The following is an 18,390-nucleotide window of genomic DNA, read 5'->3' as shown; positions in this document are numbered from 1 at the left end:
GAGTTCAGTGTTCAGTTGTTCACGCAATTGCTCATCCTGGTCCAACAAGTGAAAATAAACATTCCTGTCTGGCGTAATGCTCTTCTCCCCTGCATTCACAGTGGGAAAACCACTGAGGCTTCCGAATCTGGCCAGTTAAAATTGCCTCGATTCGGCTGACATTGTTGGCACCTAATATGCATATGCAAGAATAGAAACCCATCAGCTTTGGGAAGGTGTCCTAGCCAGCAGCTCGGTCGAGCCAATCAAACTTGGGAACAGTCAGTTCCCAGCGGTTCCAGGGCAGATAACTAACCCTGGGGGATTTGAATTGGCCACTTGCCCAATTCCCTCCACCCCTACCTGCCTATGTAACCCCTTACCTATTGATTCTGGCAATACAAATGTGCAAGTTAGAAAAAACTCAGCACTGGGGAAAGAAAATCTTGCTTGCCACCAAGGTAGTAATGGCCCTATATATAAAAATTCAAGCGTACACAACAATAGTTTTGATTTACTCTTTCCTAATTTATAGTTAGCTGATAGGAATGAAACATTGTTCTGCATTAGAAGTGCTCCATTTTGTAACTAATTCGGAGACCTTTGGATCATAAGTACTCGATCCTTGCTAAATGAAGCCTGTGCATGTTATTACAATATATATTTATGATTTTACTATAATATAATTGAGCTCTATAATTAGTTAGGACATTGTATTTTGTTACGACACCGATTCCTTTGTGCTGTTCATCTGTTGCCAGTAACGATGGGCTGACAAAAAGAGAAATCAAATCCTCAGGGACTGTCTGGCATACGCAATTAACTTCATAAATCGATGTTGAAGAAGAATTATTGATCAAAGTGAGGTTTTGAGCTAACGATAGTAAAGAAGAAACCCTTGAGTGTACCAATCGATTATGCAGTTAATATGGTAAATCCCCAAATACCAACAATTTCTTTTCTAACTGTGAATATGTAAAGTCTGCCTAATTATACACCAAAGTATGCGGAACAAAGCTATTACTGTATAACTCCCACCCACACACAACAGCCACCTGCATGACATGTGAGTGCTCGCCAGTTGTAAGGGCTTGCCTGCACATTTTTACAATCCATTGACTGAGCCAAAGTACAGGAGGAGAGCACATGAGCCTCATTTTTCCAATAAATCTGCCAACCCTTCATAAAAAGCTGAAATTTTGAGATCCGAGTCACTGGGTCCATAGCAAAAACAAGTCACTTAATTAGAACGGATCCTAAATGCACAATAAATGATCCAGACAAGCAATCTGCTCCATATTCATGCAGTGTGTCAACATTCTTACCTGATTCTTGGAGATATCGATAAACCAAGAAGTTTACTTCGTCACTAGTTATGCTCATTTTAGCCCCACCTCAAATTATGAGGTTTACAAGCGTTGCAGTCTATGCCCTGGTGGATAAGGACACACAAAAAAAATCATATTTCATTATTTTGCGAAAGTTTAGGTGACGATTAACTAAACTGGCTATAAAATAGCTTCAAATAACATTATGACTGGTTTCATTTTCTACCCCAATGATTTTTGATTGAGCCAAATTACTCAAAATGTAAAAATTAGGATCTGTTATATTTGGGAGCCCTCAATTGGGATAAATAAGTCTTCCATCATCAATGGGGAAGATTTTCCTATTTCTGTACCTGCGTGCATTTGGTCACCTGGAGACAGTGTAGAAAGGAAGTTTATATTGTTTACAACTGAATGACTTCAGAGGACATTAAAAGTCAACCGTGTAAGTGGGGAAATGGAGTTTGTGTGGAACAGACTGATTGGGCTTGCAGCAACTTTTCTCTGAAATATATTAGTGACCTAGTTAGGTTTTACTGGCCAGCCACAAGCTATTTTTTCCTGATACCAGACCTCAGATGATCAGATTTACTAAATTCGACTTGACAGTTTATCATGGGTAAAATCTGAATATTGGTCTTTGGGTTGTCTGTTCAGTACCTAAACCATGTGGAACTTAAAAAAAAATTAAAAACCCACGCAAACACGGGGAGAATGTGCAAACTCCACACGGACAGTGACCCAGAGCCGGGATCGAACCTGGAACCTCAGCGCCGTGAAACCATGTGGAACATTAAGCCCCAAATTATAAAACAGCACGGGCTCATCAAACTTGCTTCATCCAAAGACCAGTCTGACTCCTATACCATGGAATTCTCCCATCCACTTCAACCTCACTTTCAAACTGTGAGAGCTCCTTTTAGACCTTTACATGGCTCTCGACTTCTTGAAAATCTTTTTCACTTGAAAACAGAGGAATGGTCTCGCTACTCATCTTTCCCCTTTCAGAGGTACTCAGTTTAGACTTACAGTTGCTTTTTTGAACGTGTATAACCTGCATATACAGCATTAATCCTTCCACCCGGAATGCCCCTTCCCCTTAATATTCATTACAATTATGGGTAGCCCTTCTCTCCAGGTATTGGGATAACTTCTTCAGTGCGGCATCTGGCCACATACTAATGAACGAGCGTGTGCCAGAGGTGTTAGTGCAATATGAATATATGCTTTAAGATCAAGGTTTTCAGCAGTACAATACATCTCAAACCTTGTTCACACCACAACTGCAAAATCACTTTCTGACGTCGAAGGACTACTCCCGAGAAGCTTCACAAAGATTTACAATCCTACTCTCTCTTCAATTTTAAGCTGGCACGTCAAAATTGCGCTCTTACCGTTTTTGACATTATTTTGTTTACAACTTTTCCAAACATCATCCATTGCATTTTGCTAGTTTATAACCATTCCCATAATCACATCCGGGTCACCGGAAAAAAATAATTTGATTGGATTGCAGTACTGAAACCAGTGATTATTGGACTTGATGCACAGCATTTCTACACTATTCCAATGTGTTTTATCATTCCCAAAATAAAACTTGATGCCAGAAGAATGGCTGTAGTCTTCCCAGTCACATAATCGTAGAGTAGAAGGGCACTATTCAATGATTCAGTCCATAGTACAATCATCCAAATAGATCATGCATGGAGCTGTACCTCAACTTAATTTACTCCCCACTCCCCCATTTCTCCATATCTCATAACACATTTGGACACAAATCTATTGATCTTTTGGGATTGAAAGGTGCAGATTTACAACTACTTTGTGTGAAAAAACACTTCCTGATTTCATTCTGACCTCATCTAGCTCAAATTTTAATCTTTATTTTCTTATTATTTTATTATTTTTATAATCTTTATTATCACAAGTTGGCTTACATTAACACTGCACTTAAGTTATTATGAAAAGCCCCTAGTCGCCACATTCCAACACCTGTTGGGTACACGAAGGGAGAATTCAGAATATCCAAATTACCTAACAAGCATGCCTTTCGGGACTTGTGGGCGGTAACCGGAGCACCCGGAGGAAACCCAAGCAGACACAGGGAGAATGTGCAGACTCCGCACAGTGAGCCAAGCCGGGAATTGAACCTGGGACCCTGGCACTGTGAAGCAACCATACCATTCATTGTGCTACTGTACCACCCTTAGTACCTTGTTGTGGATTCCAGACCTGAAGAAATAGTTTCTCTATTTCTACCCAAATGAATACCTCATTTTACGTACTTCAATCAGATCACCCATGAACCATCAATGTCATGAAAAAACAACACTTGGGCAATCTGTCTCCATAATTAAACAGTTTGAGTCCTGTTTTCTGTTGAATCATTCCATTGAATCTGTATTGCACCAACATCAATATAGCTCACTGGGCTAAATCGCTGGCTTTTAAAGCAGACCAAGCAGGCCAGCAGCACGGTTCGATTCCTGTACCAGCTTCCCCGGACAGGCGCCGGAATGTGGCGACTAGGGGCTTTTCACAGTGACTTCATTGAAGCCTACTCGTGACAATAAGCGATTTTCATTTCGTTTCATTTCATACCTAAAACTGTACATCAAATGGGATCTGGCCAAGGCTCTACGGTACTGAAACATCGCTCTTTCGCTTTTATATTCCGATCACATTGCAATGTAGGTCAATATTCCACACTTTATGTACACAGGATACCTGAAGATATTTGCTCATCCACATTTCCTGGTCCCTCACCATAAAAAAAAATCATATTCTCGGATTCAAAGTAGATTACCTCATGTCCTCCAATGCTGAACTCAGTCTTCTAATAGCATTGCTTACTCATTTAATCGATGTCCCTTTGAACAAAATAAAACTTCTGCTCCTATCCACCCAAGTTACTCTGATTCCTAATTTAAACACCATCTGGAATTGGACATGCTGATCTTCATTCCTCCATCTGTAATTTACATGCCAAAGAAACGATCAAAAGATTAAGTTAAAATACTACAATTTTAGCGTGGGTTTCCTCCGGGTGCTCCGGTTTCCTCCCACAGTCCAAAGATGTGCAGGTTAGGTGGATTGGCCATGATAAATTGCCCTTAGTGTCCAAAATTGCCCTTAGTGTTGGATGGGGTTACTGGGTTATGGGTTAGGGTGGAGTTGTTGACCTTGGGTAGGGTGTTCTTTCCAAGAGCCGGTGCGGACTCGATGGGCTGAATGGCCTCCTTTTGCACTGTAAATAAATTCTATGAAACTTGGGTGTCTTTGTTTATGGTGAAAGCTTCATAAATATTACATATGTTGACAGCAGTGTATTGCATACTTCTTCCATACATGACTACCTTGCATAAAAAATTGACACTGCTTTCTTGAGACAAGATTACCGTGTGATTGTCAAGAGATGAGACATTGTAGTTAGAAATAAACTGCTTCCAGTGAATGATAATTCACATTGAGGGGATACAGAAATAAACTAAATGCAAGATTTAAGGCAAACTGGGAGAAATCTTTTTTACACAATGGGTTTGTAAGACTTAGAAAGCACAACAGGAATTAGTGATTGAGGTTTATATTAAATAAGATACAGGTTGAAAAAAAGGGAAACAATGGAATTAAGCAGGTAGATGGTAGTAGAACCACTGCGTATCTGGGAAAACAAAGGACATAGAAACAGGAGAGGGCCATTGAGCCTATTTCACCATTCACTAAGTTCAGGGAATTATGATACCATGGCCTTTTTCCACGTTGCTTCTCATTGTTCACACTATGTAATTCAATGCAACTTCTGAAGACATGAATACCCTTTATGCACCAGCATTTTAAAAAAATCCCTCTTGCATGTGGTCCAGGCCAACATTCCAGGTTGTGCAATATTGTGTTAGTCTGACGTTCCAATCACTCCCAGTGACAGACATTCAAAGATTGCTTGAAAGAAACTCATTCACCCAGTGCCCTGAGCATTATATTTATCCGCTGGCATTAAGAAGTGGCAATGGTGGCACAGCGGCGCAGTGGTTAGCACTGCTGCCTCATGGCGCTGAGTACCCGGGTTCGATCCTGGCCCCGGGTCACTGTCCGTGTGTAGTTTGCACATTCTCCCTGTGTAGGCAGGGGTCTCACCCCCACAACACAAAGATCTTGCCACACTTAATTGGGAAAAAACATTATTGGATACTCCAAATTTATATTTAAAAAAAAGATGAAGCTGCAAATCACTTTCATCGCTAGCACTGCCATGTTGGATATTCACTAAACTCCAAGGAGTAATTCATCACGGGAAGTATTTTGAAATATCTTGATGGTATGATAAAGTGCGACACCAAAGTTTCTCTTTTTTGCATGCTGCTACAACAGTGTGGTTCACTCTCTAGGGAAATGGCAGGTGTGAAACCACATTTCAGTCAGACTACATTGCCATCCAACATCTTATGCTCATAAAACCCCTGAAAAGCAGTTTATTACATAAGTATATTCCTGGATCCAGGAGACAGTAATAGATGACACTTTAAGCTAAAATTAGGATGATGTGAGATTTATAAGATTGCTGTGTTTTGGAACTGTGTCTTTACTTCAAGGTGAAATGAAGGGGGTCATATAACCTGTTCTAAAGTATGCCTGACAGTACACCTGGGCAGTTTGATTGTTACAGATCAAAGGAAGGTTTAGATTGTCTTAATGGGAAGAAGGTGCAAGGTATTTACGCTGGGAGATAATGGCCTGTCTGTTAACAGTGGAGACCTGGAGCTGGATTCTCCAAAAATGGGGCTATGTCCCCATGCCGGCATAAAAACGCTGGCGGTTCACTCCAGACTTTCCTGAAAAAAATATAGAGCAATTCACTGACCTTCAGGGGGCTAGCAGGGACCCGGAGTTAATCTCGCAGCTTTGGCTGTGGATGCGGGCCCCCGCACTACCGGTTCCGAGTCCGCACATGTGCACGGCGGCAGCCTCCAGCTGCCGCTCCGAGCGCCATGGTGGACTTGGACCGCGGACCGCGGACCAGGAACCAAGGTCCCACTGATCTGCCCCAGGCCGCTTCATCTGACCCGCCCGATCACTGCCCCGGCCACCCATAAGGCCCTCCTTGGTGCTTGACCCCCCCCGCCCTCCGCCCCCCACCAGGACGGCCGTGGACTGGAGAATTGCGGGAGCGGCACCGCACCAGATTCGGGCGTAAAAATCGATTCTCCGCCCCCATGCCAAATGTGATTTTGGCATGGGACTGGAGAATCCAGCCCTATGTTAGGAAAACAATGATAGTTTTAAGAGATCTATATTTGTATTAGTAAACATTAGAAATAATGTATAGTTTTAAGTGTGTGTAATTCAATTTTCAGTGCCTGGAAGGGTAAAACCTATAGATTCATGCTGGACAAAGGTGGTTGTATGTGTGGGGGTTTGCTAAGTTCCAACTGTGTTTCTACTGTGCATGTCGAGGAGTAAGTAAATAGGTCTGCAGAGGTATGTGGTATTGCTTAGCAACTGGGGCTTTGTATGGTAGTAAAGCTTTTAAAATGTAGTTTTCTGAATTTGTGAGCAGCTGGAGACAGGAGAACGAGTGAACATCTTTCAACTCTGCCAGGAGAAGCTGGACAGGACAATGGAGTTGCAAAGATGCAAGTTTCCTCAGGAATCATACAATTTACAGTGCAGGAGGCCATTCGGCCTATCGAGTCTGCACCAGCTCTTGGAAAGAGCACCCTATTTAAGCTCACACCTCCACCCTATCCCAGTAACGCCAGCTAACTTTGATCATGGCCAATCCACCTAACCTGCACATCTTTGGACTGTGGGAGGAAACTGGAGCACCCAGAGGAAATCCACGCAGACATGGGGAGAACGTGCAGACTCTGCACAGACAGTGACCCAAGCTGGGAATCAAACATGGGACACTGGAGCTGCAAAGCAACTATGCTAACCACTGTGCTGCCATGCCGCCCAAGATACAATCCAGATAACCAGGGAATTGGGACAGAAAGAACGCTTAAGACACCTGAAGTTAAGTGAACAGAGACTAAGGTTTTGTTCAGAAGTATTTAAGGAAGAATAAACAAAGTGTTCTGAGTTTAAGAGACAATTGCAGTAACTAGATTTAAAGTGGAACAACGGCCTTCAAAGGTGAAACAATTACGTGATGCTATTTTAATACAGTCTGGAAATCAAGCATTAAAGCAATTGTGAGCAGTTTCTACAGCAGTCAAGACAAAGAAATGCTAAAGGGGATGGCGCAACATCCTGTACTGGATTCACTGTTAAACGTGGAGCGGAAGTATTCTTTAAAAATGTTAGTTGGAAAGCCTAGTCTGGATTTCGGAATGCAAACTGCTAAGGAAAGCATACTCATGAGAGACGATTTTAAAGTTTGTTTATGGAAGTGGAGTTTGGAATCTCTCACTTAAAAAAAATTATGGGGGTGGAGGGGGGGGGGGGGGGGGATTCTGGGGAGACATCCACTAACGTTCATTTGGCATTCAGAGTGGAGAGTGTATTTGCTCATCTGGTATGCCCAACAATGTCTCTATTTCCTACAGAAGCTAAAGAAATTTGGCATGTCTGCATCGACTCTCAAAAACCTCTACAGATGTGCGATAGAGAGCATCCTATCCAGCTGCATTACAGCCTGGTATGGCAACTGCTCAGTCCAAGATCACAAGAAACTGCAGACTGTGGTGAACTCGGTACATCGCATCACACAAGCTTGCCACTCTCACACTGATTCTGTCTACACCTCCCGCTGCCTCAGGAAGGCAGACAGCATTGTCAGAGAACCTTCACACCCAGGCTTTGCCCTCTTCCAGACCCTTCCACCAGGCAGAAGATACAGAAGTCTGAAGGCCCGCACATCCAGACATAGGAACAGCTTCTTCCCCACAGCTACTAGACTCCTCAACGACTCTCCCTTGGACTGATCTGTTCCCTGTAAGAACACAATTCACGACACCCTATGCTGCTCTTGTTTGGCCCTTGTTTCGCACTGGAACCAATCGCTATTTGTTGATGTACCATTGTCAATGTACTCTGTCGATTATTCTTTTGCCTACTATGTACCTACTGTGTATGTTCCCTTGGCCGCAGAAAAATACTTTTCACTGTATTTCGGTACATGTGATAATAAATATCAATCAATCAATCAATCAATTAAAAGGGACTTTGTGTGTTAATGAGACAATTGTAGCTTAAGATGTATATTGTAATCCATGTTAATCCTAAAATCTGTGTGTAATTGTTAAGATAAGGGGGGAGCAAAGGCGTATTGTATATAAATCCAACTTTTATGTTTAATAAATGTTTTTTCTTGTTAACATTAGTGGTCCTGTGACTCGTTCCCTCCATGTTTTATTTAAAATGTAAAAGTTAGGGGGTGGAATTCTCTGCTCCCCACGCGGCGTGGGACAATCGTGGGAGGGACTCCCGACATTTTTTACGCCCCCCTGGCACCCCCAGCGATTCTCTCCCCCCGGCTTGGAAAAATCGTCAGTCGCCGTTTTTCACGGCGAACGGCGATTCTCCGAGCCCGATGGGCCGAGCGGCCGGCCCTTCATGCCCGTTTCACCACGGGAACAACCACACCTGGTCGCTACATTTGTGAAACGGGCGCCAGATGCCCGTTTGGGGCATCTAGGGGCCCGACTGGCATGGGAGCACCAGGACTGGGCTCGGGAGGGGACAGGTCCGTGATCGGTGCCCACCGATCGTCAGGCCAGCGTCCAAAACGGACGCACTCTTTCCCCTCCGCCGCCCGGCAAGATCAAGCCACCACTTCTTGCCGGGCGGCTGAGGAGAAAGACGGCCACCGCGCATGCGCGGGTCGCGCAGTCTGCGCGATGAAGTCATCCGCGCATGCGCGGGTTGGAACCGGCAACCCTCGCATGCGTGGATGACCTCACAAATGTGCCGTTTTGCGCGTCATTTCCGGTGCGACGAAGTCGTGGCCAGGAAAGACGGAGGCCCGCTCCTAGCCCCCCGAATGGGGGTGAATTAGGTGCGGGGAGCGGGCCCCGAGGCCGTCGTGAACCTTGGCCGATTTCACGACGGACATCCCGATTTTTATCGGGAGCGGAGAATACCGCCCAGGGTCTTTTGAGCCAGGCTTCCATTCTGGGATCTTCCTGTCCACTTATAACATCAACTGAGACCGTAACACGAAGAGTTTGGAGAATGTTGGGTTATGCTTTAAACTGTCCATTTAGTTCCAAGATAAAAGGGGGTTGAATTCTCAAGGATAGCTAAGTAGCATTTCTAACTAGATAAAGACCCATATGATTCATATTATTAGGGGAAGAATGCAGAGAAAATCTATTGCAAATATCAGTGTCTGGATTCTCCGTTTGGGAAACAAAGTGCGCTATTTATTCCACGAGTCAGGTCTTGCAAACGGGCCAGCACTCTGCTGGCATGAATTGGAAGCAATTCCCGGCCCAGGGGTCGGTGTAACCACTGGGGCCGGAATTAGCGCTAACAAGCCTGACAGCTGGAGCTGCTTTGAAGCGCGCTCTATTCACCACACACTCATTGCCACCACGAAGATGGCAAAGAGAAAACCTGCCCCTGATTTCAGAAGTCGGAAATGGATCCTCTGCTTGATGCCATTGAGGAGAGCAGGGGCACTCTCTTCCCCAGGGTGAGGTTGGGATGTGCTCTGCTAATCCCCTACCTCCTCTGCATTGGGGCTGCACTTTTGAGGAGTGCCAACACCCAATGGGCTGGTGATTAGGTATGGCCACTTGATGATTGCGCTGGTGTATGAAGGTTTCCAGACAGGTGGCCAGAATGGGAGAATGGGCACCAGAGGCTCTCTGAGCATTTACAGGACACAGTGAGCAGTCAGTAGTGTGAACAGCCTTAAGTAGGACCAGAAGGGTGCACTTAAATCACATACTGCAGCAATGGCAGTCTGAGCCAGGCCATCCCGATCCCGAGGGGAAGACTCATAGAGTCCACGGGCTTGGCACCAAGTCATTCCCCTGCTCCACCCCCACCGCTCCGCGCACCCCCCCCCCCCCCCCCCCCCCCCGGCTCCACCCCCATCGCTCCGCACCCCCCCACCCCCCTTCGGGCAGCCACCACCGTAAGCCCGATAATATTTGAGAGTTTTTTTTAGCCTTTAGCTCCCCCTGAACAACTTGCCGCCCGGGCCCCACTTGTAAGTACTTGCACCAATTGGTGCCCGCGTGACTTCAATTCTCTACTCCAGGAAGTTAGAATAGAATCCCTACGTGCAGAAGGAGGCCACTCGGACCATCAAGTCCGCACCGACCCTTTCAAAGACCAGCCTACCTAGACCCAATCCCCCACTCCATTCCTGCAACCCCACCCGAAGGGGCAATTTATCATGGCCGAACCACCTAACCTGCATATCTTTGGACTGTGGGAGGAAACCGGAGCACTTGGAAGAAACCTATGCATGATATGGGGAAAATGTGCAAACTCCACACAGTCACTCGAGGTCGGAATCATACCCGGGGCCCTGGTGCGGTGAGGCAGCATTGCTAACCACTGTGCCACCCAAGAGGGGCGGAGTTTCGTGGAGGGGTGGAGCATGAAGTGTCCAACCCGCTTATGAGATTTAAATCCACAGAAATGACAGTTTTTGCATGGACTCGCCAGTGGGGTGTAAACTTCGATAACACTGCCGGTGAGGGACTGGAGCATGGCATCGGAATCGGCGCAGTGTCAAAATCATGATTTTCCACTGTGAGCTATTCTCTGCCCGATTTCAGTTCTTGCTGCTGATCAATGAATATCACAATGTTGGGAATCTGCCAGGATCTGGGTGGGAGAGGACTTAAGATTCCAAAAACGTCTCTGTAGTTCACCATGCAAAAATGCGGCTAGAAACTCGCATTCGGATTGAAAGTCCAAATTTGTGGCGGGTTAAAACTAGGTTGGAAGAGTTGCCTGGCTGGAGACTAACTGGGAAATGCAGTTCTAAGATCACAAGTTACCAGGCTGAGAAATGCAAAGAAAAATAAACATAAACCCTCGTGAGCTAAAAATCACTTTGGATTAATTCGGGGAAAATTGAATGTCCACAAAAAGAAATGCAAAGTGTGCCTGGAAAGTATGTTTTCTTTTTGTTTGACTAAGAAAATGAAGAGATGGGGGGTGGGGGGAGGCGATATTCCACTCAGTGGTTTAAAGCATAACTTCCTGACAAAGATAGCGTTTCATTAGTATTATTCGTCATTTGTTGCAGCGAATATGTCTTCAAGCATGAAATTTTGGGTGTGTCATTATGTAAGCTATTAACCGAAAAAATTACATTTATTTTTGAAAGTCATTGGTCCCCAACAATGAATTTATGCAAAAATATTGACTATGCCAACTTTTAAAAATAAATTTAGAGTACCCAATTAATTTTTTTCCAACTAAGGGGCAATTTAGTGTGTTCAATCAACCTACCTTGCACATCTTTGGGTTGTGGGGGTGAAACCCACGCAAACACGGGGAGAATGCGCAAACACCACACAGACAGTGACCCAGAGCCGGGATTGAACCTGGGACCTCGATGCCATGAGGCAGCAGTGCTAACCCAGTGTGCCACCGTGCTGCCTTGAATATGCCAACTTAAACATGCTTATAAAATTGTATCATAGATCACCCACCCTAAAATCTATGAAAGCTGAAGTATCAAAGTCAAAGGCTCACAAAATATTGTATTCAAATAAACTAATTATTTTGCAGCTGAAGCGAACTCGATCCGATATTGCCTGCTGCTGGGTTACATAAATGCATAGTAGCCTCTAACAGTGACAATCCTTTTGGTGTTTCATTTTGGGGCTGGCCCTAAATACTCTGCATGCCTCTCTGTTCTGAAAGAAAAGACAGAGTACGGTCCAAACCTCAAACCAGTGGAATGCATGCGCCCTTTTTACAGCAGCCGAGTTTTCCACTTGTGAACTTGCCAGGCCAATATTTTCCCCTCATTCATTTTAATGAACAAGAAAATCATAAGCAGACCAGCTGAAAACCCTGGCTGATGGCTGTGTTTGTGCAAAGAGCTGTGCTTAACTTGTTGCTTTTAGTGTTGATGGTTTGCAGATTTCTGCACTCTTGGTACTCAAGAGGTGCATGAAACACTCCGAGGGCAGTGACAATGGGCCTGTAAACAGCTTTAACAGCCCAGCTGTTAAATCTACAAGTACTGGGGAGAAAAAACATTCTTCTTCTAACTTCGATCACCAACGAGACGTTAAAGTCATTGTAACAATGTGGTTAATGTAATAACGCACACTGCCACCAACTTGTGCCCAGTTTCTGTTTCCAATGCAGAAGATAGAAAAGAAACTTCATTGCAGAAGTTAGAAATTTAAATCTTTCAAGTTAATAATTGATCATTGCACACACACTATCTAAACTCTGATGCTACTTAAATTGTTGAAATGAAACTAGGTCAAAGACTTTTTCCACAGTAATTACTACATAACAACAGGATGCAGTCTATTCAGTGTGGGACCAAGTATTCCACATACGCAATGTTTGTAAAACAAAAAGTCATAGTAGATGTTGCACATTTTCCCCTGTACTGAAGCAGACAGAATTTTGTATGAGTTACAAGCACTGTTTACATTCACACTAATCTTAATGTTGCAAGAAATTTAAATTATACTGCACAAAATCGACTCCTTTGGTGATGTGCACAATTAAGACAAATTAAAAATGAGCCTCTTCCAGTTTCTAAAGGGGGAATTTTTTTTATCTCTAAGCTCGGTGACGGGTAGTTCCAGCAGCGCTGTTCTCTCCGGCCGGAATGTTGTGAGGCCACGCATGCGGCCTCGTTAATTATGCACATGCGAGCATCTCTCCGAAGCACCTGGCTGGTCGGGAGCGGATTCCTCTGCTCTTCCAGGGTAAGCCCTCTCTCAGCTCCTTCCAGTATCAAACTCTCATCATGGCACCATGTATTCAAATGGTGACTCTCCTCACAGATCTCACGCATCCATTATAGGGAGACAAACACTCATACTCTCATGGACACTTTCAGATCACCACCACCCCATCTGTCATGTTGCTCACACTCCATTCCCTGCTCCTTCTGGGGAGGAATAACTACTTTGTCTCGCCAGATTGTGAAGGGAACAGCAGATTGAGATCATGCGGGGAACCTTCTCCGGTGCATTATGCAGAGAACCACCTGAGAGGTCCAGGCATGTGAATGACATGTTCTAAAACCTATGGCTAGCTCTATGAGGAAGCGTGTGGAGCTGTGAACAGTGTTTGTACCTTTCCTTGGTACGAGTCCATGGGCGACGCACTGAAGTTATCGGCCACTCTTTAAGTGGGTAGCCCTTATCGCCCAACAGTCACTGGTGTGGACATTTCCAGCCTGCCTCCCAAGCCCATCAGCTGTGAGACACCCATGCCCCATGAGAACCTCTACCCACCCCATCTGGCGTCTACCTGCATCCTCTTCCAGTAAGCAATGTGGTATCTCTCTGACCCCTCCCCTTGTTTGTGAGCATTTCATACAGCCTTGTTGGGGTCCACCTTCCCTCCCTTTAGTCTTCCCTTTTCCTTCCATTGTTCATCATTCTGATCCACCTCCTTGCACCTCTGCATGCCATTGTGTCCTATCACATTTTCACCAACCACCTTTCCATATTGCTGCTCTCATCTTCATCAGCACCTGCCTCACCTCGTAATTCACCGAAGGTCATTGGAGTGGAAGGTCCATGAGTCTTGCTGGACAGTGCTGCCCACAAAGCACCGCTCAGCACGGAGGGCACAAACCTGTCAGCTCCAGCAGAATGACGTTCAACACAACAGGAGCAGTGTAGCACTATGGCAGGTAGGCTATGCATGCTGCACTCACGTCTGAGGTCTGCCTTGAGCACGTCACTCCTTTTCAGACAGCTTTGACGTTGATACGATTTCCCACTGGCAGGTTTGGAGGTTTTGAGATTTCAGTGATCAGGGGCGGGATTCTCCGACCCCTTGCCGGGTCGGAGAATCGCCCGGTGCCGGAGTCAATCCCGTCCCCGCCGTGTCCCGAATTCTCCGCCCCCTGAGATTCGGCGGGGGCGGGAATCGCGCGGCGCCGGTTGGTGGGCCCCCCGCACCGGTCGGTGGGCCCCCCGCGGCGATTCTCCGGCCCGCAATGGGCCGAAGTCCCGCCGCTGACAGGCCTCTCCTGCCGGCGTGGATTAAACCACCTACCTGACCGGCGGATAGGTGGCGCGGGCGGGCGCCGAGGTTTGGGGGGGGGGCACGTGGCGATCTGACCCTGGAGGGGTGCCCCCACAGTGGCCTGGCCCGTGATCGGGGCCCACCAATCGGCGGACGGGACTGTGCCGTGGGGGGCACTCTTTTTCGTCCGCCTTCGCCATGGTCTTCACCATGGGGGAGGCGGAAGAGACCCCCTCCCCTGCGCATGTGCCGGTATGACGTCAGCAGCCACTGATGCTCCGGCGCATGCGCGGACTTACGCCGGCCGGCGAAATCCTTTCGACCCCGGCTGGCATGGCGCCAAAGGCCGTTCACACCAGCCGGCGGAGTGGGAACCTCTCCGGCACGGGCATAGCCCCTCAATGTGAGGGCTTGGTCCCTACAGGTGCGGAGACTTCCGCACTTTTGGTGTGGCCCAACGCCGGAGTGGTTCACGCCACTCCAACACGCCGGGACCCCCCACCCCGCCAGGTAGGGGAGAATCCTGGCCCAGTTATTTTATTGTTCATTCGTGAGGTGCAAATGGCATTCATGTCACCAGGCAGTGGGAGAACTGACCCGATATTTATTTATTTTTAAAAATAAATTTAGTGTACCCAATTAAGGGGCAATTTAGCATGGCCAATCCACCTAACCTGCACATCTTTGGGTTGTAGAGGTGAAATCCACACAGACTCCGAAGAATGAACTGACCCAATATTAACCTGCCATTAGGGGAACTGCAAACTGTTCTTTTGCTGGCAGGTTTCCAACTTGTTGGCTTCCACTAGGTTCTCCACTCCCGCCTGGCATCAAACACGCGTGGGCGGAATGGGAGAATTCCACCCTAAATTTCTCTCACTAAGCGCCATTACACTCTGGAGACAGAGAGCAAGACAGAGAGAGAGAACTCCAGAGATACCCTATTAAGGATAAGACAGAAAATGAAAAGATATACACTTGAGTTGAGGCAGTGAAAGACTTGTGCAAGCCTTTAAAAGGGGTTTTCTTTGCCTGGATTAATGCCAGTTTTCATCAGCAATCATTAAAATGGCAGAATCCAGAGCTAGTTCCCTCAGTCAACAATTAGAATAATTAGAGCTCTCAAATTGGTCCAAAAAACATAATTTAATGTTCAAAGTTCATTTGGCTGAACATTCTTTTCCTTATTTTTTTTCCAGTGCATTGCAGCTCTAACTAAATCCTCAAAGGTAATGATTTTCAAAGCTTTATTCTATGTCCTTTGCAAATGTTGCAATAGTCAAAAGATCCTAACCAGGGCTGCACAGTTTAAATGCTTCACAGATCTATGCTAACACCAGAAATGACTGCTGGATTGACGTAAATACTGACTATTGTCTTTCAATCCCTACCTGGTCTCGCTCAACGTGGCTGCAGCCCAACATTGCTGCCTGATGGATTTTTAATTCCCTCGGGGCAACCAGAAATGGACAAGCAATGCTGACTTGCCAGCAACACCCACATATCAGGGACCAATCTTTGAGAAAATACTGCAGAAATGAGCAGGGAACATTTATCCCCAACACCTAGAGTTGTTTGTTTGTGCTCAGTTATTTATCTACTTTTTCCGAGTTGGATGGTCCATCTGTTCATTTCTACGATTTGATCAGACCAATAAGATTACACGGGAAGGACAATGGCGTGGAGGAAACGTGAAAGGCAAATCAAGCAATCCAGCACTAGTGCCTCTGCCAAGTAGAAATCACAAAATGGGTGTTAAAGTCAAACGGGTATACTTTTGAGTGAGGTCTTTTTCTACCCTGCTGTGGTCGGAACAATAGAGGAGGCAGCCTGATTTGGCAAATGTCTTCTAAATATATGTAAGTGAGGTTCCTGTTCTGCAGAAAGGACCTGGAAGTCATTTTCACAGCCTATTGAATGGTGCATCTCTTATGGACACTGCTCACTTCGATCAGTTGAGCAGGAGCAGAAGACTCAAAGTTAGGTAGAAAACTCACATCTGTGGGATCAGGAGGAATAGTTGTTTTGTGACGAAGGATAGTCATTGCTTTCATTGTTACCTTTTTCAATAACTGTTTTGTTAAATGCTGCAATATTACAGTGAAATCTGCAACAAGCTTCAATGGCTATAAACAGGACTTAAGAGTACCATCAAAATAGGATACGTTGTTGCCTAGCAATCCAAAGAAATTGTTATGTGTCGAACCCTTAATGAATTAGGCTGATTATCTGATATATTAAAATATGAGGTTGATCTCAATAATACACTAAAAGGGATAGATCCTCTAAAATGCCAGTACCGGCTCATCTCGTACCTTGGTTAGGTCGTGTTGAGTGCTGCATACAATTCTATACGTTTAATGGGCAGAGAAACTTTACTAGGATGATACCAGAAATGCATGGTCATAAGTACCAGGTAAGGAGTGGCAGGCTGTGTCTCTTCTCTTGTAAAAGAATGTTGAGGGTGACCTAATAGAGGCACTTAAAATGATGAAAGGGCTTTGATAGGATGGAGGCAGAGCGAATGTTTCCTCCTGTGGGGAGGAGCATAACTAGATACCAACGTTATCAGATAGTCACCAAGAAACCAAATAGAAAATTCAGAAAAAAATTTCCCCATCCAAAGAGTGGTCAGAAAGTGGAATTTGCTACTATTCATTTCAATCACTCCCTGTGGTCGAGCTATGTTTTAGGGGAAACAAGGTAAGCATATGATGGAGACGAGAATAGATAGTTAGGTTATAGATTTAGATGAGAAAGGATGGGAGGAGGTTCGAGTGGAGCATGAACACCAGCATGGACTGGTTGGGCCGAATGGCTCGAATATTCTGTTTCTGGGTCGATTATCCTCTGCAGTCCTATATAATTGCATGCATTCACTGGTAGCAAAACTTTGACAGATATACTGAATGCTGTTGGAAATTTCGACTGAAGCAGAGAAGCAAATAGAGAGATTTGAGAGGCTTTTATTGTTGTGAAGGGCAGTGCTGAGAGTGTAAATAGGGAAAGACTGAAGTCTGGATTTTCAGCTGGCCAATTCACAGTTAGCTGAGAGTGCTGGCGGGAAGGTAACATGTCAAGGCCCAGCTTCATTAACGTACATGCAGTGAGCAGCACATATTGAACCAGTGTGACGATGCAGTTCACTGCCTCCCAGGAAGTGCACTATAATTTGGCCTCCGGAGATTAAGCAGCCAGAGATACGGTGGGACAGAAATCCGGGACAACAGTAGTGAATGTTAATCTTATGAAGCACGGAGAATACTTTCTTCTTCTGGTCCCTCAAAAATAATTGAAATATTTTGTTTTCAAGCTTCTTTTGCACCATGAGTTATTATTGCACCGAGTACCTATGTTGCACTCTTTACCTAGTACGCTGTTATCATGGGTCCTATCCTCACAGGTATGCAGGCCTCCTCACCTGATTCAGGTATATGTTATATAAATGCAAGTCTTGTTGTACTATACGTTTCTCTGGTTCTACATAACTGAATTGAACATGTGAGTGATAGATTTTTAAAAATTTAATAAAAGTTGTATAATCAACGAGCTGCTAGAAATGGTAACAACGGGCGGCAAGGTAGCGCAGTGGTTAGCACTGCTGCCTCACGGTGCTGAGGTTCCGGGTTCAATCCCGGGGCCCAGGATCACTGTCCGTGTGGAGTTTGCACATTCTCCCCGTATCTGCGTGGGTCTCACCCCCACAAACCCAAAGGTTTGCAGGGTAGCTGGATTGGCCACGTTAAATTGCCCCTTAATTGAAAAAAATTATTGGACACTGTAAATTTAAAAACAAAGAAAAAAAAAGAAATGATAACAACTACATTCTGAGGAACCAATGTACATGTAACTTCCCGATACTCTGCGAGTGGTTTCACAGGTCGGTGCAACATCGAGGGCCGAAGGGCCTGTACTGCGGTTATGTTCTATGTTTATATCACCG

The 18,390-nt window shown here is 45.4% G+C and overlaps 1 protein-coding gene across 5 annotated transcripts in view; it reads right to left on the bottom strand.

The window, feature by feature from the left end:
- LOC119977436 (F-box-like/WD repeat-containing protein TBL1X) overlaps positions 1–18,390 on the bottom strand; it is a 418,532-nt gene that overhangs the window by 120,841 nt on the left and 279,301 nt on the right. For all 5 annotated transcript variants that reach the window (XM_038818342.1, XM_038818341.1, XM_038818343.1 and 2 more), the window contains one exon: positions 1,305–1,411. In XM_038818342.1, coding sequence (XP_038674270.1) covers positions 1,305–1,362 — 58 coding nt within the window. In that variant the 5' untranslated portion in view covers positions 1,363–1,411. The remainder of the gene's footprint in view (positions 1–1,304; positions 1,412–18,390) is intronic.

The sequence above is a fragment of the Scyliorhinus canicula genome, chromosome 14 (genome assembly GCF_902713615.1).
Source record: "Scyliorhinus canicula chromosome 14, sScyCan1.1, whole genome shotgun sequence".
Classification (NCBI taxonomy): domain Eukaryota; kingdom Metazoa; phylum Chordata; class Chondrichthyes; order Carcharhiniformes; family Scyliorhinidae; genus Scyliorhinus; species Scyliorhinus canicula.
The sequence above is the reverse complement of the archived record's forward strand: the minus strand, read 5'-3'. Positions and strand labels throughout refer to the sequence as shown.